General features: G+C 36.4%; 1 protein-coding gene across 1 annotated transcript; it reads left to right on the top strand.

The window, feature by feature from the left end:
• Positions 1 to 27,061, top strand: TMEM67 (transmembrane protein 67). The gene is given in 28 exon segments (XM_009873071.1): positions 1 to 87; positions 1,442 to 1,535; positions 2,581 to 2,680; positions 3,118 to 3,187; positions 3,276 to 3,350; positions 4,564 to 4,626; positions 6,989 to 7,143; positions 7,259 to 7,324; positions 7,326 to 7,359; positions 8,933 to 9,019; positions 11,231 to 11,296; positions 13,357 to 13,513; positions 13,870 to 13,993; positions 14,460 to 14,565; positions 16,529 to 16,585; positions 16,680 to 16,778; positions 17,250 to 17,348; positions 17,707 to 17,793; positions 18,506 to 18,605; positions 18,707 to 18,846; positions 21,289 to 21,429; positions 21,900 to 21,980; positions 23,266 to 23,382; positions 23,858 to 23,974; positions 24,057 to 24,161; positions 24,503 to 24,605; positions 26,393 to 26,535; positions 26,981 to 27,061. Coding segments are annotated over 28 exon segments (2,724 nt in total). The 5' UTR covers positions 1 to 30.

The raw sequence follows: 27,061 nt of genomic DNA, 5'->3' as shown, positions 1-27,061 counted from the left end.
AGTTCATGTGTATGTCAGCCAGGATATAGGATGGTTTCTAGTAATGGTGGATCCTCCATTATCTGTGAAAAATGCCCAGAAAATATGGTAAGTTGAACTTTTCGTACTTCACCATAATAATATTTTTTAATTTCAGATTTTTTCCTGACTGCAAGTTATTTTTGATTTATTTAAAATTATTTTGTACAGTAGTCTTTACTTGGGCATTTTTAAGACAATGCTTATAGGTAGTATTTTTTTTCTCTTTAGAAGTGTTTATTACTATTACTTTGCAGGCATTTTGCATTTTAAATTTGACCGACAAAGTAAGAATGTTAAATTTCCTTTCACTGCTTTTCTCATTTGTGTTATGTTATCCTGGCTCAGAGTCCACACTTTTATAGAATAGCAAAGATGCTTTTCAGCTCATAGGTATATATGATTATTTGTATAAATCCTATCATTGTAATATTTAGGCTGTATCTTTACAGTCCCTGATCATAGCATCGTCCGAGTTGGAATCTCTCGATATCATCTCTAGAGATTGCCCACAGAAGCATTGAGCCAGAGGCACCAGGCTTAACCAGCTTTTCCCACTATACGAAATAGTGAAATATGTTTTCTCCAGCAAAAACAACTTTTCAGGGTGAAAGCCTTCCTGAGTGCTTCTTTCTCTCCAATGACTGTAGAAGTGTAGCTGCATAAATTATGTGTTTAATGGCTAATGAGTAACGTAGGGAATTTCCCTCATCTTCCTATAATCTTGCTACGTTAGACAAAGATATTGACAAATATCCATTGGTGCTTTGATCATTCTGCTGTTTCTTTCTCTGTCCTGTAGTGGTGACATTTGTCTTTGATCCTATGGCAAGGCTAATGCAAAGACAAAATTATGACAGCAGAGACAGAAATAGCATCAATATCACCTGAGGATGAGAAGTTATCTTAATTTTCCTCATTGGTTTTGATCAGTAGTGCAGCTACTTCATAGTACAAAATAAGTGTGGGTGTAAACTCTTTGGGTACGTGCAAAATTTCTTGCAGTTATATAAGCCTGCTTCACTTAAAACTCCTCCATTTCCATGTATATTCTGTACATGTATATGCAAATATGTCTATTTATGCATTATGTTTATTGACTATTATTTTTTCCAGTGTAGAACCTCTATTTATTTGTTTTAAATCTTCCATTTTGAATCAGCTCTTGTCTTTGGTGAAGGGTGCTGGCTAATGGCTTCCGAAAAACTCAAGAACTCTTTTTTTATTCTACATCTGCATAGGAATTACTTTTGCCAGATTGTTTCTAGCCTTTTTTTTGTCTTTAAAAGCTTCATGAATGTTATCGATGTTATTGTATCTGAAAACATTTTCTAGTGAATAATATCTGGATCAGACATTCTTCACAGGTACTGAATGATGTCTATATTTTTGAAAATTATAATAGTTTTACATTTTATTTTAGAGTGGAGTTACTCAAGATGGATGGAATTGTATTATTTGCCCTAAAGGCCTAACTTCAGAAGGAAAATGTAAATGCCCTAATAATGAGATATTAGGTAAGAAATATATTCAAGTTATGAGATATTAGTGGTTGTTTTAGATATTTGAGTTTATTAAGACATGCTCTTCTGTTAAATAAGAAAGGAAATTTAACATAGGTTTACATATCTGATGTAAAAATTCAACATTCCCTTTGATCTTAAACCTCATTTCTGAAAGATAACAGATAAATCTGTGCTGTTGTTCATTGCAACAAAAAATAATCATGCAGGCATTTAACAATAAATATCAATGTGTCACTTCCTTTAAACTGGTTGGCACTGAGAGGAGGCATTAAGATTAGAATAAAACAATGTCAATATACACTTGCTGCCTGTATTTTTTTTAATAAATGTTACTAATGACCACTTTGTTTACATTTCTAACAGTATAACAGTATACTGGAGAATCACTGTTTTTCAGATTATTTAAAATTTTCCTAGGAATCTCTAAAAGAATGAATGCAAATCATCTCCTTTGAATTTTATGATTTACCAAATACATTCTGATTCTTTATGGTAAAATACTGCATGCAAGGCTGATTCTTTAATTTAATATGCAGAAATAAAATTGATACTGTAATTATTTTGATTCTCTTTGTATCTCTATTTTATGTATATAATTAGACTTGAAATATCTTGCGGAATTATTTACTTGCTGGAAGATGAATTTTTGAAACATTAAACTTGTGACATTTACATGAATCATTTCAGATGAAAATAATTTTATCCAGTGATTTCTAAACTTCATGAGTTGAGTTTTAGCTTCACAGTGAAGCCTTGGTTGGAAATTTGGTTCAGAATAAATAGCAAAGAAACAACAAAACTGGACATGAAATGCTGTTTCTCATTAAAACTAAATTTCATGTGCATAACTATATATATATAAATGTGTATTTATAGTGGATGTTATTTGCAAGTTATGCTCTTGAGTTTTTTAAAAATAAAATCTTTGCATTTATTTTAGATCTGCATAGACGCTATTTCTTCACACTTTTCTTAACCTATGTGACATACTGTGCATCTTGCAAATTTATCACCATTGCTTTTCTTTTCCACTTAGTGGAACGAAGCGTCGATGGCATTTTGCTTGATGAAGCATCGTGCGTACGGTGTAACGGAAGTGAGCAATCGTTCTCTGCTTCAGATGTGTCAGGAGATAGGTGAGTATTCTTTGCCTCTCATGATGATAAATTTGAACGTGTCATGTTCTGTTCTGTTTAAATGGAACATTCTTCTGTCTTTGGGAGGACAGTTTTGAAAGCAATGAATTGGAAATCCTCAACCCTGTATCAAATTCAGTATGGTTTGTGTTCACAGAAGTTCTTATATGACCAGCAGCTTGGCTTTTCTTTATTATGACTGAAAAACAGGTTTTGGATTGGAAACAGAAATAGAATTCTTATTTTGATAATTAACTATTTAATTTCTTTTCTACTTCACTGACAGTAGAATGGAATTAGTAATGTCTTTTGGATTTTGGTTCGAACTAGTGAAGATGCTGACAGTCTTGTCAGACACACTATGTAAGCACCTTTAACTAAGTACTAAATCTCATATTTAACTACATTTTAAGTGCATTCTTCATGTTGTGATCCAGGTGTGCAAGATGTGAACAAACATTCATCAACGTAAGCAAGTCTTGCGACTGCAGCAGCCCAAACCTTTTAGTAAGTAGAAGAATGCTTATTGTATTGAAGCTCAGCAAAAAAAACCATATGTTAGCAAGTGTTTAAATTCTCTTTCTTTTCATTTCAGACTGGGGGATTGTGTTTCAGTGCTAGTCAAAGCTTACTCCCAAAAGGAATTGCAACTGTTCGTTTTGGACAGCTAGTAAGTGGTTTTATTCTAAACCATTTTCAGGCTACCCCATTATTTCAGTGAATCTTTAGAATTTCATTCCTGAGAAACAAAGGTGATGGTTTCTTGTCTGATCACGGTGATTGCAAGGTAATTTGCATCAAGATAAGAGTGCAGACATGTAGACCAGGCAAGCATTGTTCTAATGGTATATGTTTAAGAAAATTTGTGCCCTCCTGGAAACTGAAAAACGGAAGTAATTTACATGAATGTAGTATCAAAACGAGTAACTTGTGCTCTGATGTATTAATTCCACGTATTTAAAACACACTCTTGTGTCACAAAAACACACTGAAGAGCCCATGAGAGTCTCTGGGCTTTTCTTTCTTTTTAATATGTAAAATTGATATTAATATAAAATATTTGAAAGATATATGGATTGAAAGGACATTTTTAGTTGTCACACAGTTAGAGCTGATAGAAGAAAACAGACACTGATACAATTACAGACAGTGTATGAAAATGCTGAACTCCTTGAATTGGCTAATGAATGAAAATATGTTCTATTGAGAAAAATGAAGGTGTTTTCATTGTTTTAGTTAACTAACTTTTATTACTTGTGAAATCTGCTCAAAGTTAGGACCATTTTCCAAGTGGTTCTGAATTTAGGAAATGCTGCGTGGCTAATAAATGTATTTTGTTCTTAAATTAACTAATGTTAAAGGCTACTGCTTGAAAGAAAGCAAAAAGCAGTCTTAGTTTTCCTGATAGCAGATATTGGTCATGCACTCTGAAAATGCCATCTACTGAATAATATTTTCTTGAAAACATGTCTTTTCAGTTGTTTACGGTATGTACGAAAGCTATGTTTAGTTCCAGTATGAATAGTTATAAAAAGCAGGTTGTGAAATAATTAATTTAGCAAAATCAGTCCTGTGTTAAATTTACCAGCCAGTCAACACCTTGCCCTGGAAATCATTAGCACTTCCCTTGTGCAGCAAATAAAACTCCTTTGTGCTAGAATCCATACTGAAAACAAATATTTCTGCTCATGTTCTGCGTATTTTGTCTAATTTAGTGAAGTGCAAAAAAATTTCTGCATTATAGTTGTTTTTTGAACGGAGCTCTGTATCTTAGAATCTTATACAAATTAAGTAGTATTTTCTGGCTATCATAGTTTTCTGAATTGTTAGGTTATGGATAAATCGTTCCAAACAAAGAGAGTGAAGCAGTTCCTTATTTACAGGGTATAACACTCACATCAGCATGGTTTCTGAAGAACCTGCAGTCCTCAGCCTCTGCCTGTTGGGTGAGTTCTCTTAATGTTTGCAGTTTGTTTTTTTAATACAGAAGTGATACTCTATACACAAGCATGGCACTTTAAGTTTTGTAAGTTAGCGTGCTTACTTTTAAAGAATCTTATTTTGAGATGACAGTAAATAAGAAAGAAATACTTATACAGAATGTTTAGAAAGAATATTGAGTGCTAGTCAATATTAATGCAAGTCTCCAGGGTTGAAATCTTCACAAGGTGAATGGTGTTAAAGAAAAAATCCTGCAATACTCAGCAGGTACGTGAACCTCTTTAGTATATCCAGTAAAGGATCACTCACAAAATTAACTGCTTACATATTGGCGGGCTGATATTCATTAGCAGCTGATCTTTACTTCTTATTTGGCTTTCAGTTTTTCATTTTGTTTAGTGGTGGAGAAGGATAACTGTAGAACCATTCTTTGGAGCTTTGCTTTGCTTTGCTTTATGTATGCAGGTGCCATTATGTTGCTCTGGGTGGCAGTAACCATGGGTGGAAGAGTGCCTGTGGCAAGAGAATTGTGGACACTTGTGAAGGGGATATGCCTCTGCCCACTTTTTAGCATCTTTCTTATCACACATCCTCATTTCTCTTTCATACTCCTCTCCTCAAAATCACATTTTCATTTCTTAGGCCCTACTTTTCTTTCAAACTGTCATGATGGAAAGGGTTACCAGGCCTACAGGTGTATAAAGTTCCCAACAGTGGATTTGCAGAATTCCATAAGAAACAAGCACACAGGATCTTTTTTTCCTACATTTCTTTATTACAGATTGCCACAAATTATTATTAGTAAAGTGAGTACGCTTATGATTAAAAAAGCAAATACGTATGTATTCCAATGGCAGCAGCAATAAATTGTAGCAGCGAGCATATGTTTCAATATTACAAGTTACTACAAAATTATCACTAGTAAAGCAGCAAATATGCTTATCATCAATCACTTACATGCATGCCTATATATATATATATAATATTCAAAATAGTACCAGTACTCACCAACTAACTTCCAGGAGCGGGGCCTTGAAACTGAGGACAGCTGAAGTCTCACTTCAAAGATGATCCCTGTCGCAGAGTCTGGAGTCAGCCAGGCGTCCCCAGCGATGGGGCTCCTAGAAAAGTTTGTTCAGAGGGAGTTCTCTGTGTGTGTGTATATGAGAGACAGACAGACAGACAAGGCAGGGACAGATTCACTCTCTATTTTGAGTAAAATGTAAGTCATTTTTATAGCACAGAAACATAAGGTGGCAGAGGACAGCACCACCTGGAGCAGCCAATAGATAATACTCTCACAGACCAGTTTTTATTTTTCCAGACTGTTTTTCTGCTCTTTCAGCTAGAACAGCCAATAGCAGCTGCTGCTTCCTACTTTCGTAGAATGTTTTCCCTTGTTTCCAGACTATTTTTCATTTCTCCAGATAAGTTGCAGTTACAGTTCCTTGGGTTTGTGCTTATCAACGGTATCTCAGGCCGTCTCTGGTGTTTAGGTACCCAGTTGCGCTTCTCAAGGATTTCTGATTCCCAGGCCCAGTTCCCAGGCTGGCCGGCATTCTCTCTGTCAGTATCTCAGCAGACTTCTGTTCAGTATTTTCCCAGGTCACCTTTATGGCTTCTCACATGATCACTTCATACACACAGCTCTGAGATGTATTCTACTGAACTCGTTCATTTCTTTTGCAAACTGAGACTGTCCTTATCACTTAGAGCTAAGTCTCTTCTGCTCGTCTGTCTCAGGCTGCTCAGCTCTTCAGAGGTGCTGCCTTAATGTAGCACACGACTGCCGATCTGACCCACACGAAGGCAGTAGGTGGTGGCAGGTTAATAGGAGTGCAGCAGTCACCACACACAGATGCCAACCATCTCCTCTGCCTTTCACATGGCAGTGGTTTGTTTGCAGAAGTTGAACAACAATATAAATAAAACATAGTTTAGAAACAGTGGAATAGAAAAAGTCCTAAAATTGAAAAAGTGTTGAGGATACATGCAAATGTAGTTGTCAGTCTTAGGTCTTTGAGGGAGTTATCTTTGTCATACAGCATGAGTGGCGTTAAACTTTATGATTCTTGCTTCATCTTCTAAATGCAGATTTTGATGATTCTGTCACACGATACCAGCTAGCTGATGCAACTAAAATAAACTGAAAATGCTAGAGAATTGATTTTGTGCTGTCATCTGCAGGCCAATAAATATATGAAACCTGAATAGCTGGGAGAAATTGTTAGATGTTGATAACAGAAATACTTTCAGGTAAAACTGAGGGTTTAGGAGTGGCTTATTGAAGGTAACATTTTCTGACTGCCTCACCAAAAGGAAAGGTAAATAAATACTTTTCTGTGCTCTTATGTTTTTTCACTGCAGTTGTACTCTAATCTAACAGCGTGCCAAGCTCTTGGAAATATGTGTGTCATGAATATGAACTCACTGAGTTCTTCAAGTACAGATGCCTGTGGCTTATTTCAGTATATTTACATCAATACAGCAAGGCTAGGCATTGTTCATTCTATAACCTTCTGGTAAGTTGCCTTTTCCGTAATTTTTGGTCTTTAATTCTGTTTTAGAGAAATTGTTATTGTAAATTTTCTTTTGATGCATTGCATTTCTTAGAGAGAACATTATAATTGCTTTCAGGAGGCATAACCTTCCATGGCTATATTACGGTGATCAACCAGGATTAGCATCCCAAGTGCTTGAGGCAATCTACAGTCTTCAGTTTTAAAGGAACAGATAAGGTAGGTGTTGGGTAATAGAGTGGGCAAGCAGACGTTAGGAAGAGGACTTAATTACATAAAGATGTTTAAATTAATTACAGATGTGGCTCTGCTAAAGATAATTTTTAGGCAGTTAGTGTAACAAAACTGAGTGTGAGATCTTAACAGAGGAGGAAGGCAATATTTATGTAAAAAATCTCTAGGTAGATTATTTTACTGACTTACACTCACTTGCACACACATTTGCTTTGCTCTTGTACTCACTTTTTCATAAGGCCGAGATATGCTTGCCTGAGCTGACCAGAATCAATTGTGTGTGACACAAAGCACAAGAGATGTCAGCTATTAAGTCTCTGTTGTGTCCCCAAGGTTCTTCTGGACTGGCAGCTATGAATAGTAATTAGACAAATCTTTTATACCCCTTAGGAGTTAATAGTTGTTTTGGTATTGCCCTTTGCTTCAGAGTCTTGTTTATTTCAATCCTGGTAAATCTGAGGCAAACCTGGTCTTTGTCTTTTTCCCTTGTTTGAAATACATGCATCCTTTTGGTGGTTTTCCTGGTGAGATAACTGGAAAAAGAGGGGTATGTGTGATGTGCTGTAACTTCGCTGCCATTCTCCTGGTGCCGAAGAGCAGAGTCTGTGCCGGGGTTTTATCACAACCCTTCTCAGCTTTATTGCTGAGAACTACGTCCTTCATTGTTGCTCTGGGGTGTTTAATGCTTCCTTTCTGTTGCTTCTGATGCTTACACACACTTTTCTATCCCTACTTCATTTATACCAGCCTTCATATTTCTGTTACAAACTGAGTTGTATCAGAGATGGATTCACTCTTATTAGTCCAACTTTTTATGCTTCCTGCAGTGAATTAGGGGGAAAAATAAAAAAGAAGTGAGGAAACACAATCATTTCAATGTTAACAAAACTAGATATCCATGCCTATCAGGGATGGAATGCTTAAGTAGCTTGTTAACTGGTACAATTTTAAGAAGGAATCAATCAGTAAAGTGGTTTATTTCACAGAATCATTGTAAAATTTGAATAACTGGAATAGTTTATTCAAGTTAAGCTCATCACAGAAAGTAAGTTGTGCTAGTGATAACCAGTTTGTTACTTATACTGCCAAATTTGTCTTAATCTTTCTTATTGACCTAAAAATAAAAGATTTTACCAGACATATTCTTAAAAAAATGTGTTTTTTAATAAAGCAATATTGCAATGCAGCAGTTGTTTTAATAACTAAAATACTCATTATTCTTCCTAACACTGAAGGCCCTAGAAGCCCTCAGGATCCCAGTCTGGTATATATTGGAAATCCGTATAGATTTCTGGTTAGTTTAGGGCATATCTGTCTGTGTAGAAGTTCCTTTGAAACATTTTCTACATCACCAGTGAAGTTGTAGAAGAATGGTAAAGTATGTTTGTTGGAAAAAAAGTAAACTATCGAAACCAAGATTAAAAACATAACATCAAATGTGAAAAAAATGACGCGTTATGCTCAAAGTTTTAAGGAAGCATCAACAATGAGACAACAGCCTCTACAATGTCTATGTCCACTTTATGACAGTTTCATTGTTTCTTTATCTCTTTATCAGAATTTAAAGCTGCAATTTATTGCAGCCTCATTTGATGCAGGAGGAAACTTTCTTAAATGGCAAAGTTTGGAAGGAGGCCTCTTACAGGTATGTTTGATTTTAATTGGGGGCCGGTTAGCTCAGCCAGTTAGAGCGTGGTGCTGATAACGCCAAGGTCATGGGTTCGAGCCCCGTTCGGTCCCCATGTGTTTCCTGATCTAGTTGAGAGGCATCCCTGCCCATGACAGGGAGACTGGATTAGATGATCTCTAAGGTCCCTTCCAGCCTAGGCCATGGCCATTCTATGATTTTAAGAGAATTATCTCTTGATACCATAATGCTCTGATTGCCTTTAGCCAAAGTAAGACAAAAGCTAAACTAGTGGCAGTTCATAAGATAACTGTAGAGGAGATTAGGGAAGATAGCCAATGACCTCTACATAATCAAAAGTACAAATTCAGCAACATTGCCTTCATCCATTGAACCAATGTAAATTTGGAATATTGGAAAGCTCTGAGAAACAGTGTTAGTCTTTTAGAACCAACTGTGTTCAACAGCTGCCTGAACGTGAGCCAGCAGTGTGCTCAGGTGGCCAAGAGAGCCAATAACATCCTGCCTTGCACCAAAAAGAGTGTGGCCAGTAGGACCAGAGTAGTGATTGTCCTCCTGTACTCAGCACTGGTGAGGCCGCACCTCAAATCCTGTGGCCGATGTTGGGCCCCTCACTCCAAGACAGACACTGAGGTGCTGGAGCGTGGCCAAAGAAGGGCAATGAAGCTGGTGAAGAGTCTAGAGCACATGTCTTATGAGTTATGCCAGTGGAGGTTTAGATTAGATATTAGGAGAAATGTCTTCACAGAAGTGGTTGTCAGTTATTGGAACAGGCTGCCCAGGCAAGCAGTTGAATCACCATCGCTGGAGGTATTTAAAAGAGGTGTAGGTGTGGTGCTTAGGGTTGTGGTTTAGTGGTAGACCTGGTAGTGCTACGTTAACAGTCGAACTGGATGATCTTAAAGGTCTTTTCCAATCTAAATGATTCTATGATTCTATAATTCTACTTCAGCCTTACCACGCTGTATAGATAGGATGTGAAAAATGCAAGTGAGCAGCAAGTAGAAAGTGCAGTAGTAGTTGGCCCCTGTTAGCAGAAATTGGCAGCTGTGAAGCATGTTCCAGAGTAGAATTTTTGTTCAGAAGTCCAGTAGTGATCTAGGCACTCTGAGCAATTCCCTAGGCAGGCAACAACAGGAACACTAGCAAGAACAATTGGGAATTGTCTGTCCCCTTCTCTAGGCTCTTCATGTCTCTCTTGGAGCGTGTCACTTCAAATGCTCCAGTATCTACAGAAGAACAGCTGACATTTAGGTTTTAGGCAGTGACTGCTATTTCTTTTATTATTGTCTCAGGACAGCTTGTCTTGCATCTGCCTCTCAAATTTTAAGGAAGACTGGTGTCTGAGAAAACAGGTTACTAAACCAATAACTGTGCACAGAAAATTGTATATTCCAACATAGATTTATAAGGTTTGTTGGGACACATTAATTTCTTACATAAAAACTTCTAGTAGCTATCAAAAATCAATGGGAAAGGAATAGCTTTTCCATTCAAAGTCTTTTTTGCATGCTGATGAGACATCACAGTGCTAATGCCATCTCATAACTGCAGCAATCTCCAGAATTTCAGTTGCACACTAACAGAATTGTGTTCTATGCAAATTTAGACTTGATTTTCATTTTGGGAAAATGGCTATGCCCTTCACTCAGTGCCATGCTCATTTAGTTAGAATGTGGCCCATTTTTCTGGGTTGTGCTTGGTATTACTTGTTCTTTGCAGAAAATATAAAAGTTACACTGAAAGAGGAAAAAAAAAAGCTTGCTACTTGACATGATAACTTTGGTCCTCTAAGAATGCTAGCTTAAGAGAAAGGGAGCCATGTGAATGTGGAGTTCTTTCTTGTGGGATTCTTGGATTTAGGAGAAGCCACTGATAAAACTTGAGGCAGAACAGTGCATTGAACATTCAGTCCCCTCAAAGATTATTCTTGCCTGGCTGAATGCTTCTGTCCACAGATTTCAACTTCAGTGATGGAACTGAAAAATACTGTGCAAATATGAATAAGCTAAACCAGCATTTTAAGAACACCAATATTAGTGCAATAAATGTTCAAGCTTACTCTTCAAAATCAGTCTCTCTCAAAAAGAGAGCAAAATATATTTTTGGAGAACTATGGATTTGTACACTGCTTGGGGTACCTGTGATGATTTCCTGTGAGAAAATGATACCTTTGAAATAACCTGATAATAATTATGTTTTCTTCAGCTTTGTCCTGATACCCAAACTAAATTGAATGCAGCTTATGCATTTGGAACAACTTACCAGCAAAGTGTAAGTAAGAGATAAAATGCTATTCTGAATTTTGAATTAAGTTGCTTTATATGTCATCAGTAATTCAGTACATGTTGGAGAACCTCTGGAGTTCAGCCGTAAACTGCAGCATGGACTTCTCTCTTGTGAAACTGTGGCTTATTTTGTTTTCTTTATTACTGAGTGAAAAAGTGTGAGATTTTTTTAATATTTTGATTTTACATCACAAAACTTGTTTACTACATAGAATAATCAAAATAAATTGAACTGGTGTTTTTATTAGTGAGGTTGCTGACTTAGCAGTGGAAAAACACAACGCCTAAATTCTGATGGTCATATACTTTGCTGTAACGTCTAATTTTCCTGCCTCCATCTTTGGCCAGGTTTCATAAGGCAAGAGGGCACATGCAATCATGCCATGCTTGTACTGTGTCCCTGTTAACGTATGCCCCGATTTCAGTGCATTCAATAAAGAGACTGAAGGCAAGTTGTAGTCAAACAGATGACTCATCAGAGGAAAGAGATTCTTTCGCTGTCTTAACTATGGAAAAAACTACTGGAGTTTTCACACCTTGCTAAACACCAGGACAGGAAGAGGGGATAGAGCACCTGAGCTTCTCTATACTTGGATGCTAAATTCAGTCAGCCATAGACACGGTTCTGCTAGCAATAAAGCTTCATTGATTTTTGTCACTTATGTATTAAACAGGGAAGTGGTAGTCTCTTTGGCAAGTGGATGGAGAAACAACATCTTTATTTTTGTAGAACTCCATATGTATGCACAGCATCTAATATCTGTGTATCCATTAATATTATTTTTAACTCATCTACATTCAACACTGTTCCCCATGTTACATGTTGCAGTTTCAAAATATATAAACTCTGTCTGCTCTTCAGGTAATGTGAAAGTCATGTAGTGTAATAGCTGTCAAAGCTTTAGTCCTTGAAAACTAAAGGCTATACCAAATAATTTTGACAAGCTTTTGTTAAATATTTTTTAATCTGTATTTCAGTATTTCAGTCAGAATGGAAACTTATTTTCTATTTAGGATCATTAAATTCGTCAAGTACGGTTATTCTATTTTTGTGCTTTTAAAAATCTTACCTATTTCAAGTATTGAGTCTGTAGAACCTGTTGTTAAGTATTAACAACAGTTAATATTACTGGGTTTAAATACAAACACAAATAAATATTATCTTACTGAGTATTTTTTAATATTCCTGAATTGTATGCATCACTTTTTTATTTCCCAGAGCTTTGGAGAAAACATGACTGACCTGTTATATGAGTATTTAAAGACCGCATGGTTGTTCACAGATGCAAAAACCAACCTGCTTTCATATTTAATTTCTTCACACAATCACAGGATGGTTGAGGTAGGCAGGGACTTCTGGAGGTCACCTTGTCCAGCCCTCTGCTCAGGCAGGACCACCTAGAGCTGGTTGTCCAGGACCATGTCCAGATGACTTTTGAGTACCTCTAAGGAGAGAGATTCCAGAGGGACCCTTCTGTTTGAGTTTGTGCCCGTTGCCTCTGGTCCTGTCGCTGGGCAGCACTGAAAAGAGCCTGGCTCTGTCTCGTACACCCTTTCTTCAGATATTTTGTACAGATGATAAGATTCCCCCTGAACCTTCTCCTCTCTAGGGAAAACAGTCCCGGTTCTCTGAGCCTTTCTTCACAGGAAAGATGCTCCAGACCATCATCTTTAAGGCCTGCGCTGGATTATATCTAGTAGCTCCAGGCACACTACTCCATGACCTCAGCGTTTATGTTTCTGGACTTTAGTGTTCATGCTGTTTCAGATTTTATGTCTGTGAAATTTGCTAGGATACTTTTTCCTAATCAGTTCAAAACTGTTGTCATTCTCCATATCGTCATTCTAGTCACTTGCAGTCATTTCCAAAAGGTTTGTATAAAGTCATTAGTACTTGGTAATTGCTTGCAAATAGCTGGAGTGGCTTGTCTTTTGGGAAGAAGCGAGAGAGATTCCACAGTAATTTTGTAGGGGAAGAATCCACGACTTAATAAAATCATGAAATGGCTAAAGTGATCTTTTTATTTTAACATTTTTTTCTTGTAGTGCAAAATTTCACTCTCCAAGATTTTATTGGATTTTGCTAATCCAATCTTTTATGACCTATTCCTTGAATATAATGGTGGCAATGGACAACAGAATCTCTGGGCCGTGCCAGTTTTAAACTTGAATCTTCAATACAGTGACAAGTTTGTTAATCAAGGTAAGACTGTCATAGGAACATTTCTGTGAATGTAAATAATCTGTTACTGAGTTGTTTTTAAAGATACTACAACACACCATAACTTGTTTCTATTTAAGAATTTAGTATTTTATGGGCAAATTCTGACAGTGTTAAGAGAAGCTTTAGTTGCATACACCGGCCCAATCAATAATGCACACAAATAAAGTAATATAACTTCATTATATATTTTATTAAGTTTAAAATAAATAATTCTAGATCCTGACTACAGTTATATATGTTGTACTCTTATATGTATCTTTTCTAGTTGATTTCATTCTTTTTGCATGTTGAATTTGTTTTTTAACTATTATGTGACTGTCATGGTTTTTTCAAAGGCAGTAATATGAACAACTGGCTTTTGACTCGTCGATTTTTTTTGGTGGATGCACTGAGTGGAAAGGAGAATGACTTGGGAAAACTACCAAGAGTAATTCGGATTGCTAGCAAAATAACAATAAGGTGATTAATGGCATAGGATATATAGTACATAGAAAATAAAGCAAATTTTGTGCAGTCTACGTTTTATTGTCTTAAAAGAAAATTGGTTTATTATGTTGTGTCATATATGGCCTTTGCTGTTTTTTCCGTTGCATATTTGGAAATAGCCAGAGTTCCCACAAGAGCGAGTGAGAAGACGTTCTGTAATGTTTTGATAAAATTTGTGTTTTGGAATTGACTTCAGTTGCAGCTGTCATAATGTGAGTAGTAGGTAAAATCGATTCAGGTATTGCAAATAAACAATCCTTCCCAGCTTTTTCTTTTCATGTATTTGTGACTTGCCGTGTCCTTGGGTTTAAAACTTGTATTTTGTTGATCAGGTTGTTCTGTTTATTTAGTATTTTCTTATTAGTACAAGCTTCAGTGGATACTTTCTAATCAACTCATCCATTTTCTTTAATGAAAATAATACTCTGTATTCCTACAGTATTCGTCTGGTATCCCGTACTCCAAGAGGAACTATCTACCCTCCTCTAATTACTATTGCTTACACAGACGTTCTTGTCCAAAACCCTGAAGCCCAGAGTGTGATGGTGAGATCTTTGCGCTGTCTTAATTGAACTAATTTGTTAATCATACTTCTGTTGGAATTCCGGTTAAGCAAACATTTAGGGGCAGGGGGCTATAAAAATTTAATACACAGTTTCTAGTTCAGCTCAGTTTTGAAGCTACAAGTTTTTGCTAAAACTTAAAGCTTTTAAAACAAAGCAATTTAAAAAGATTTCTTTTTAATTTAAGTCTTTTTGAATTTAAAATACAAACCCTTAGAATTTTGATGTTGGTTGTATAATGCTAAATTAGGCTACAGTTAAAATAAACTTATATGCACTGAAAATAACAGGAAAAGTACTCCTTATGCAGTGCACTGAAAGCAGCACTTTATGCAAGAAATTGAATATTTTTATTAAATGCAGGGAATTCAGAGGAGGTTGTTACGACATAGACATTTCAGGTCACCTGTAGTTTAAGTTTTAATATTGATAATGTATCTAAAGCATCCTTTAGGGCTTTGTATGTTCTGTATTATTTTACAGCATATCTCTAAGAAGTAAATAAAATAATCCAAAACTCCTTAGCCAGAGGGGTTGGAGATGAGTTTGGGGGATCCTCCTCTGCTGAAAGTCACTAAATTCCGCTGTAGCAGATGCAGAAGGGGCCTTTCCCCCTTGCCCTCTGCCTGCCCTGATGGGCAGCAGCTCAGATATCCCATTCCTGTGCCTTGTTTGCTTGTTATATCATGCTGTGTTAAAATGTGAAATTGCTGAACTTAATATCATAAAATAAATCATTCTCACTTTTTTAAAAAAAACATATAATAGTAATATTTTCTGCTTATCAGCCCTCAGTAGTTCAGGCTTCCAGTGCCAGCAGACATCTGCCTAGTCCTAGAACCATTCCTTGTGTTCCATATTATCTGCATGAGCGGAAGACAGGGAATTAGAAAGACAGAAAAACTAGTCAGACACTTCTTTCCTGCCTGAACAGTCTTTATTTAATCACAGAAGTAGCACTCGGTTTAGAAAATAATTAATTCAAATGGTGATGGCAGGAGCAATTGTTTTCAGTTTCTCTATTTTCTGTACACTATTTCACCTTAACATCTACAGCTGGGGTACTTAGGTGTTGCCAATTTTGGATATCTTGTTTCATTTAGCAAATTTTGTGAAAGTAAGAAGATAGCATTGCATTTCACTCAAAGTTCTTCTAGTAGCTGAGCATATTTAGGCTTAAATCCAAGTGAGGTGATAGAATGAGTTCTGACAGGAACAAATATTTTGGGAAGCCAAGGTGGGGGTGAGGAAGGACTGGTCTAGGGGGGGCGGATGTGTCCCTTTTTTTAAACTGAATTAAAAATATTGTTCATTATCATGGTTGTGTTAACTTTAGCTTTCCAGTGGCAGAGACTCAGGCCAGAATGTTGCGAAACCAAGACAAACATTTCCTCTTCCTTGTACAAATCTTTCAGACCGCAATAGGTCTTAGGTTAGATAGGTATTTAATCTAGAGGGAGAGACTTTGATGCTGCATGACAATTATTATTTCATTCAAGCTGGAGAATAAATTCGTGCCTGAGCTATGTAAGAGCTCACTTCATGATTTTGTATACTGGTGGAATTACATTAAATTACTTCTAATCAATGCTCATAAAAGGGAAAGTATCAAACCTTTGGCGTCTTCTTCCAGAAGGAAGAAAAATTATGCACATTTGAAAGGATTACAATTAGGTACAGCTAGTAACTTGCAGATAGCAGGCATCCATCCCCAGCATTACTGGTGGTGAAATCTGCCCTAGGTGTAGCAGAGCACATACTAGTACTAAGGCCGGCTCTATAGCACACTATGTCAGATGTGTACAGTAAAAGTTGTATGTTGTATTTGTATAGTAGCCCTAGATGGGAATTCCCATCAATTAAAAGTGAAAACTACCACTGTCTGTAATGACTGCAGCCGTCCAGAGTTTCTACACGTATTTACTTTTTCTGTCTTAATACTCAGGTTTCGTTCTCAGTCAATTATGAGATGAATCAGTCAGAGGCTGAGATTCAGACTGATGTAAGTGTATTTCCCTTTAATTTTTCGATACAATGATTTACTTCCATTTTGTGGTTTTTAACAATATCTGCAAATAATTTGTCATTCCTTTCAGATTGCGCTGGGTGTGTTGGGTGGACTCGCAGTGTTATGGGCCCTTCTCAGGACTGCAGGCTGGAAGAAGCGTACAGGAAGCTCTATAATTGACTTGCAGGTACGAAGAGCTGGCTGCCTAAAAATGGACACGTCTTCCTCGCTTTAAGGAGACCTTTCCTATCATTCCCTCTGATATAAGTATTCTGTTTCTTAAGGCAGCTGAAATAATTTCTAGCCTAGCTGCATAGAACTGTGACCTGCCATTAGGCTTACTTGAGAAAGTAGGGGGTTTGTTTGTTTTTTTTTATTCTAATGTTATAGTTTAGGAAATACTTTTGCTAAAAATAAAGGTATTTACAGAGCTATTCTGATTAGTTTTGTGGACTTAGTTTTCAGATTAATGGTTCTTTGAAAAAAGACTAGCATGTAGGAGCTTCAGATACTGAATTTACTATAAATATGTGACCACAGTAGGAATATTATGTTTGGGGCTACTTTTCAGTAGTGTGAGCTGCATAACGTTTTATATAAATGGACATATGTAATTAGTTAGGTTTACGATTTCTACAGTGTATTTTTATAATTGCAGACAGTTTTGAAGTTCCTCCTGTTTTATGCTGGAGACCTTGCCAACGTTTTCTTTATTGTCACAGTGGGCACAGGGATTTATTGGCTTGTGTTCTTCAAAGTAAGTGTTTTTCCAGATTTGAATGTTGTGAAACCCAATTAATATTGCATATATTTTTATACAAAAATTCATTTTTTCTTTTTTTTTTTCTTTTTTTGCCTTTCTGGTCAGACTATCGAGGCAAGTTCTATGTCATATTTTGATTTGTGTGCTTAAATTTTTATATTCACCTTTTTCTTTTCCTTAGGATTTGTTGTACTTGCAGTCTGCTTGGTAGTGACTTAAAATATTTTACAAATTCGAACTGATTGCATGTTAAATATTGATCTTTTTTTGCAAAATGTTATTCACTCTTAAGCACTTAGTATGTTGTTGCATATGCCATCCATACTATTTCAATGTAACTTCTCAATTGTAGGCTCAGCAGTTTGTCTCTGTCCTTTTACCACTTCCATCTCAAGAAGATGATTTTGTTACATACATAGCATGCGCATTTAGTTTAAAGGTAAATATTTTTTCCTTGGGCATTAAAGATACTTCAGTATATGTTTTTGTATGTTTTCAGTAGGTTTCTTTTTGAACATCTTTCGTTTTATTAGTGTATAGACATAAGCAATTATTTTTTTCTAAGAATTTAGTAATTTTTCCATAGAAATTTATTTTGCGGAGTCTTTATAGGGAAACAAATGCCTAAGGAAGAGGATCTATGAAAAACTACTCTTTCAAGGATAAAGGTATAAAGACACTCAAGTAGACTAACACTGTATCAAGAAAGCAAGTGCTTTCTTTTAAAGCAGAATATAAGCGCTGTTAGTTCCTGACGGAAAAGAAGACAGATTGAAATAATTATGTTCATACACACTTGTAGAATTAATAGATTAGTATTTTGTCTTCATGGGACATACAAGTATTTTATTAATTTTGGGTATTATATTGAATTGGAATTCATGATACAGGTTAATATGTTGTGGGACAATACTTGGCCTTTTTTTTTTAATCTGTTATTTTGCTATATTTTCTCCATAGTTTTGGACACCATCACATGCCTTACCATTATTCCAAGCTTTTGAGTTAAAAGTCAGTAACAAAGCTGCAGCCTCAAGTATAGTCAAGTACATTACTTGTTATGTCTAATGAATGATAGGCTTAATGATTGTTTCTTTGTCCATATGCTGTTGCTGTCCTTACTTGTTGTATTTCTCCTTTTCCTTTCTTAGGCTTTGCAATTCTTACAATTGCTGGTTTCACAACTTACTATAGATATTTTCTTTATTGACTGGGAAAGACCTAAGGGCAAAGTTCTCAAAGCAGTTGAAGGTAACTCAAACTGTGCTGGTTCGTATAAATGGCTTCGGTTAAATTCAGACATCACTCTCAAATATTACATTTCAAAGATTTATTGTGTGTATTCTTTTTAGGCGAAGGTGTTGTTAAAAGTGCTGCTGCACCTGTGAGCATATGGAGGACGTATTTTATAGCAAATGAATGGAATGAAATTCAGACAATGAGGAAGATAAATCCCCTCTTTCAAGTGCTTGCAGTTCTTTTTTTCCTGGAGGTATTATTACTACAATTGTTACTGTTATTAATTTTTTATGATTCACAACTAGATGTGACATAAGAGTCTGCTTTTTACTTCTTGAATTCTCTGTGGTAATAGTGGATGACCTTCAAGTTCATTGGAAAACATGTAACATAGTAAAATAATGATTTTAATAAATTTTTTAATTTATATGTATGTATGTATAGGTCATTGCAAAATTTCATAAAGGAAAACTTATGAAGAAAACAACCTACCCTTAATTACCTTAGAGACTTTTGTTAGTTTTGTTTGGATTTTTTTAAGGTAATGAGTTTCCTTAAATGGCTTATAAGATTGATAAATCTATGTACACACTCAATTATTTATTTGCCTACTAGCTCCCTCCTGGCACAGTCTGTGGCTTTATTTCTAGATCCGCATTTAATTGAGCAGAGCTTCCTTCCTGCGAATTTGCTGTCGTGACCTTTTATAAAGCAGGAGATGAAATGTGCAGGTTCTGTTCCTGATGGCGTAACACAAGGCCTTCAGTTACAGCTTAAGGATGGGCGAGACTTGTGCTTTAGCTCTACAAAACGTTTTGGTTCGTTTCTTCTGTAGCTTGCTAAGTACTTTTATTTTGGAAGTATTCGTAAAGTCTGTAGCATGTATTTGTATATCTGAGGTTCTCTTACATACTTTTAATACTGCTATTCGAACTTTCCTCATTCACTACATTGACATTTTTGCTGTTGGTAAATACAGGCCAGGACCAACTTAGGTGCCACATTAAGAGGAAGGAATGGGAGAAAAGAGACTACATATTCCCAAAACTAAGTAATCTCTCCTCAGATTACTCTTTGTAGGCTTCTGGTGTTACTAGAAGGGAGAGATTACTCTTAGCAGAGCGTAATTAACATTTTGCTCTCTGACTCCTGCTATGAATTTCCCTCTGGAGAATCCCTTTCTTGCAACTGATGGTGGAGGAAGCCGTGAAAGATACCTAAATAGACTAAAAACGTTTGTGAAATGTTTGTGAAAACCTCAGGTAACCTTTATAACTTTCATCATCATGCTGGAGTTTGGAACGTAATTTCCCCAGAAGTCTGACACAGGGCTCAGATTTGGCAGCCAGCTGCTCGCGACAAGGGGGAGCTTGCGTATAGCTCAAAACCTGCCTTCTTGGGTTCACAATTTTGATAAAGCAACCGTTCAGTTCTTGTTAATTGTGGTGGCAGCCTGTACCGCGGTAGAAAACAAGCCAGGAAAAGTAATAGTTGAAGAAAGTTAGAAAGCATAGAGCCTCTCTGCCCTCAGCCTCATGTCGGGCACCAGAGCAGCCCCTGTTTGGTACTGGTGGCCGAGGCAGTGTTCACTAGGTAGCTAGTGCCCATAGCGCTCTGGCAACAAAACTGAGCTGCCTCGGTCTGGCTGGGATGGAGTTAATTTTCCCCACAGCAGCCCGTAGGGCGCTGTCTTAGGGATCTGTGGCTAAAGCAGGGCTGATAACACACCCAGGTTTTGGCTACTGCAGAACAGTGCTTGCACAGCGTCAAGGCCACCAGCAAGGAGGCTGGGGCCGCACGAGAAGCTGGCCGGAGAAGACAACCAGGACAGTTGACCCCAGCTGACCAAAGGGATATTCCATGCCATATACCATCTTGCTCAGCAACAAAAATGGAGGGGAGGGGTTTTCTGGGGATGGACTGGGCATCGATCTGCTTGTGGGAGGTAGTTAGTCATTGCTTTTACATCACCCGTCATGGAGGTTTTTTTCACCTTCTTCTTCCCTTTTCTTTGCTTATTAAACTGCCTTTATCTTGATCCACAAGTTTTCTTGCTTTTGTTTTTCCTGTTCCTTGTCCTGTTGCGGTGGAGGTTAACCCACCACAAATATATTTCTGGTGCAGTTTGAGTTCTGAATTATTTTCACAATTTTTTCACCTCTGAAGTGTTTCAAGACATAGTGTTTTTCTCATAATTTTCATTTGGGAAATTTTTCTAGATTGTTTGCTTAAAATAGATTCAGCCCTGAAGACAGTGGAAGGAAATACATTTCTGTTCAATACAACCAAAAAACCCTCAATTCTTACAGTTGCAGAACAGATAAAAAATTGGTTTGATACTGGAATATGTAGGACCAAAAAGCTGAAATTTGACAGAAATTATATCCCTCTGCAGTCTATCAGTAGAATCTTTTGGAGTTTTTTTAAAAATCAATGTTGACTTCTTGTGAGATTTAGCTGCATATATTTTTGACTTTATGTATCAACTTTTATATGTACAGTTTATGCTTTTAATTACGTTTCTCAGTAATAACACTGGACCACACAATTGCAGTCTATCATAGTGAACATGCTACTATTCCCAGGTCCATTCTTCCTAATTTTCTCTTCTTACTTCCTGTTATGATGGAAACAACAGGGTCGTAATTAATACTATTCATTGCCTTATGTTGTTGTCTTGACCTTCTCTCTTCAGGTGGTGGGATTTTCAAATCTGGCTTTAATGGATTCTTCTTCCAGTCTTACAAGAAGCAGTGAGAGTTACATAGCTCCTTGGAGCCGCATTTTAAGATTTGGTGTGTCTGCTGCGCTCTGGCTAGCCATTGCCTTCTTACAGGTAGGTGAAACGCATGCCAGCCAGAATTACTGTTTCCAGGCTGGTTCTTGGAAGCTAGAATACATGATTTAGACCATCGATGCTACGTATCTGGGTATATTCCAAATTGTTCTGCTTGATCTAGAGTATTAACTGCTTTAGCACAGTATGCCTTTAGACTCAGAGTTAGTCTTCTGAGCTATGAGACATCTTACTCTGTAGCCAGAATTTTAATCCTCTCAAAGACGCAAATTCTTGCAGCTACTTTGTTCTGTTTTAAACAACTTTGAAGCATCTCCAAATTCCAAATGAAAAGCAGGATCTTGGTACAACTTTACTTCTGAGGGGAATGATGTCAATCCTGTTCCATAGAGCCCAATACAATGGTGGCCACTATGGAAGTCTGTAATTTGTGGGTGTTATACTGTGAAGATAATTGCCTAATAAAGTAAAATCTGATGAACTAATAAAATTTGATTCATTTGTTTCAGATTATATTTTTTTCTGTGTTTTATGAAAGATTTGTTGAAGATAAGATAAGCCAATTTGTTGATTTGTGTTGCATGAGCAATGTAAGTATTTTTTTGTCTCATTTGTACAACAGCGTTTAAATAAAATAAATTATAGTTTAAAGCATATTAAATAATATTTATTCATGTAATTTAATTCAAAATTACTAGCTAATGGCCAAGTCAGCATTTCTTTCAGCTCCTTTTATTGGTGCAATCTGCAAGAAGATTTCAGTTAAACTTCAATTGGAAAAAGATTCTGGAACCATGGTTATAAATATGTTCTCCTAGACCTGTGATTTTTAGGTGTTTTTTTTAAGGTACATTGGTTAAATATGCTCATTCAGAATTAAAAAGTAACAAAGTATGACAGAAATTGCTGTTCTGTTTTCATTTTAGTAGCTCTCTCTTACAGACACAGCTGTCTTGGTTTTATTTAGTATGCTTCCATTTCTGCTCCTATCTTGTGCTTGTCCCTCAACCACTGAAGTTCATGGTTGTTCCTCTTGGTAACAAAGTATGACAGAAATTGCTGTTCTGTCTGTTTTCGTTTTAGTAGCTCTCTCTTACAGACACAGCTGTCTTGGTTTTATTTAGTATGCTTCCATTTCTGCTCCTATCTTGTGCTTGTCCCTCAACCACTGAAGTTCATGGTTGTTCCTCTTGTACAGTTAGCACCTTTTTTATGCATTTTCAGTTACACACATCTGAACTACTTCCCTTTCTCTAGTTTAAATATGAGTCTTGAAGCTTTTTACTTTTGAATGCCTTTTAACCAAAGTGGAGTGCATTCAGAACAGGTTGGATTAGCTCATTTCTCCAGAACATTTGAAAAAATAGAGATGAAACCCTTTTATCAGCCTTTTCAGTTTCAGTTATTCTTCTTCCATGAAACACCCGTATAGTGCATGGGTTGTAGAGAAAGTAAATTTTGGCTTTTTTGTGATATATAAGCATTATACCGTACTGGATGAAATTATATTAAATACAGTCTCCTAGGAGCTCAGATGGAATCATGCGAATGTATTACGGATCACAGAAATATTTTTGGAATCAAAATAAAAGCTAATAACTTTGCTTTAATTTTTTTGGCTCTGTGGAATTAAACAGTGAACCTTACTGTTGATAAACTAAACTTGAAACTGGTGTGTGTTTCTAGTTAAACACAGGTAAAGCTAATCAGTAAAAGAGTTATTAAATATTTATCTGCCATATTTATTTTTAGTATCTGCCCTGTTTTTTATTGTAGCAGGGCTGGTCTTGCTGATCTTCCCTGTGAACTGAAAAGTTCAAAAATAAAATTATAATGTTTAATTAAAGTATTCTTCTCTTGCCCCATCTCTTTTAGATTTCGGTGTTTCTGTTGTCACACAGCTGCTTTGGTTATTATATCCATGGTCGCTCTGTGCATGGACATGCAGATACCAATATGGAAGAAATGAATATGAACCTAAAGAGAGAAGCAGTAAGTAAAAGAGTTTACACCTGCTCCAATTATTTATTTTCTAAACTCCACACCTTTACATTCTTGATTTACACTTGCACATTACATTGCACCAAGTTACAATACTTAAAAAATAAAGTGGGTTTTTCTCTATGAAGATGTCAGATTTTCTATTTTCTTGGGATTTCTGAGACTTGTTGAATGTGACCTGATAAATATATGGGAAAATTTGGGAGTACAAAGCACACGAAAAAAAAAAGATAATGAGAAAATAATGAACCGAACATAAGTGAGAAGAGGAATATGATTTTGTGACAGCAGGGGTCAGGATTTCACGTCCTAAGAAAATTTTGCTATACCAGAACGAAGAGTGCAGTGTGTTCAAATATATAGAGATATTAAGTACTATGTATACATAAAAGAGAGGAAATGAAAAGCTTTTCACTTCTTTAGGTCTATGTAATAATGTTAATTCACAATTGTTTGAATTTTATAGGAAAATCTATGTAGTCAGAGAGGTTTGTTACCAAACACAGATGGCCAGACATTCCAGATTTCCATTTCAAGAAAAATGCGACTACACTATGACATTATTCATGAAACCCTAACAAGAGTAAGTGAGATATTTGTATTCAGTAAATGTTATTTAAAATATGTATTTTTTCTGCTGAAGACATGGTCACATTATATTTCAGAAACGTGGTCCTGCTCGGCTTTTGGACTCATCTGCAACTTCTTCTGAACAAAGCACAAAGGCCTACAACACCATGAACAAATTTCTCAGTTCCTTTATCGATCACGTATGTATATTGGCATTACTATATTAAGGAAAATATAATAAGTAGAGACAAAAAATTGTAAATCTGAAAGACTGTACTTCTTCTTTAAGCCGATGTGCTTAAAGACTTGTTAAGGACTTTAGGGCAACTGGAACAGTGCTTCATTTAAAAAAAAAAAAAAATGGAGTACTGTCCAACAGTGCAGCCCACTCTTAAAAATGACAAATCCTTTTTTTTGTCTTGGAATAGACCAGGGCATGTTTTTCATTCATAAATGTCTACATAGCTGTACCTCACTTTGTATTAAGTGCTTTTTCGCTGAGATCATAAAACAAGAAGTGTTGTTTTTCCTTTTTGTATAGGTTCATAAAGAAATTGATTATATTGTTAAAGATAAGTTGCCGCTTGAACGGATTCTTGGCATGGAGTTCATGGAACCGATAGACAAAAGCATTTTTTACAATGGTAATAAGATTTGTGACTTGCTGTTTGTACCATTAGAAGTATGTAGGTTTCCATGTAGATATCCTTCCTAGGATTTGCAGGTTAAACTGGGCTTTACAGCAGGACTGTACAGTCATTAAATGACCGCTTCTGAGGGAGGTGTTTAAGAGCAGGTTACAGAAATCCTATTTACAATTTGTTGCTCAACGGAAATGATTTTTCTTTTAGGCAAACGAAAGGATACTGTGTAGAGACATGCGTGTGTTTGCAAAATGTCCCTTTGACTTTCTATCTAGACCCAATATCCACTTTGTAAATGGAAAGAAGAACCACAGTATTTAAATAGCTCCACGGATTTTATTTTTTTAATATAGAACCAAATTTCTTATGAAAGAACTAATTCTTTAAAGAGGATATTGATTACAGTGAGGCCATTTTAGTGGAATACCTTATGTTAATACACCACTCCACTAAGTAACTTGAGTTCTTAAATGCTTAGTTTGAAGCTTTTTAGGCATTGCCAATACCTACAGCAAAAATGAGTGTTCCAGCAGAAACAGGGACATTATTTCTGTTTCTGGTCCCAGGAGCTGTTCAAAATCAGTTAGACTTGGGTTCTCCAGTGCATCATCCTGAATCCCAACCCATGCTAAACCTATCCAGAAGTATTTCCAAGTACATGGGTTAAAAATAGAATTAGAGAAAGTTCTTGACTATATCTCAGCCTTCAGCCTAAGTTCCTTAACTGGAATCCCTGGAAGATTGATGCTGTGAAATACCAAGGCTCTAAAAACCTTAACCTATTCATAATTACTGCCAGGTGACCAGTACCTGCATCACTGGAATCCTCATCCGGTGTTAGGTCCTCTACTTTCTCCACTTCCATAGTTCTGAGACTCCTGTGAACAGATGTGGTCTGGGGATGGGGACCAGTATCCACACTGCAATGAAATATCAGCTGAGAACTCAGGCCTGATGCCAGTCTTCTTCCTCAGGTCCTGAGCTGTGCAGAATCCAACCAAAATTACCACTGAAAACCTTAGTTCGGACTCTGATTCTACTCCTAACCACGAATACAGCCATCACTTGCATGGAAACTAAACATTACCTCGTGATGCAAGATGATGCAAGCCCTCATTTTGAGTCGCTCAAATACTGGGCTCTCCAGCCTCACTGTTGAGAAGCTCTAAACCTCAGCAGAAGTGTAACGCAACCCGTCGGTGTTGCCAGATGACCATTACCCAGCCTAAACACAGCATTACCCTGATGCGATAGCAGCCCACAGGCTGCACCACTGAGCTCTGCAGGACTTTTCCTCTTCTTTGACACTGGGGCAAATTAAAAGACCTGTTTTCTGGGAAAGCGTTAAGCAATGAACAAAGATAATGTTAAGCTCTGAACCTCCTCCCAAGTAAGGCTTTAAGACTATGTTTTAAGCACCATGTTTTTATTGTTCCATTGAGCTGGGGCCAGAGTTAACGCTCGCTAAAATTTCAGTGACACCTGCTTCTCATTCAAAGCAGCCTTCTTTAAACAGTCTGATTGAGATTTCAGGAGGGAATGAAGCTGCATGTGGCACACGAGCTTTACCTGTTTTGTTCTGTCAGTATTAAGCCATTTTGTAAGTTAAAAAGTTTGTATTATTTTGCTGAAATAGAATGATATTTACGATGCCATAGAATGTCATAACAAGCTCTTGCTCTGACTTTCCTTCTCCTTATTGGCTTTTTCAGCATGGACTGATGAATTCCACAAACTTGCACTTCACAGAAATAATAATATTTTCAAAAAATATTTTCTTTCTGTAGATGAAGGAAACTCTTTCAGTGATGTTCTTTATTATGGCAATGAAACAACACTGCTCATCTTTGATATCCTGTTTTTCTCCGTTGTGGACCTGGCTTCCCAAAGTTTTGTTTTAGCTGCTATTCTAACATATTTGCAACAAGAGGTAAATTTCAGTTTAAGGAAAAAGTAATATTTTTTTATGTGGGTTGATATGGAAGTTTACGTACTTAACTAGATAGTTAAAGCAGTAAGTTAGCAGTATGCAGTGACAGGAGATTATACTGAGAGCTTATAGAAAATGTTTTTTGAATTTTTTTGTTCGGTAGACTAGTGAGAAACTAATTTTATTAACATCTGTCATTAATAAAGTTGCTACAAATAACTTTCAATAGAAAACATAAGTATCTTTTAAAATTAATCACACATAATTATATCATATTTCAGGGTGGAAAGATGTTTCACAAATGTTTCAAGAATACTTTTGGGAGTTATACACCTAATTCACTCATGTAATTTACGATTTAGAGACAATATGAAGCTATTAGGTACTGAAACATTCAATTTTAAGTATGTCTGTGTTAATGCATTCTTTTCTATAATGTTCTTAGATCTTTAGGTTTATTCGTAATACACTGGGGCAGAAGAATTTGGTATCCAAAACCTTGGTAGATGAAAGATTCCTTATTTAA

Source organism: Apaloderma vittatum, unplaced genomic scaffold, assembly GCF_000703405.1.
Source record: "Apaloderma vittatum isolate BGI_N311 unplaced genomic scaffold, ASM70340v1 scaffold15497, whole genome shotgun sequence".
Lineage (NCBI taxonomy): Eukaryota > Metazoa > Chordata > Aves > Trogoniformes > Trogonidae > Apaloderma > Apaloderma vittatum.
The sequence above is the reverse complement of the archived record's forward strand: the minus strand, read 5'-3'. Positions and strand labels throughout refer to the sequence as shown.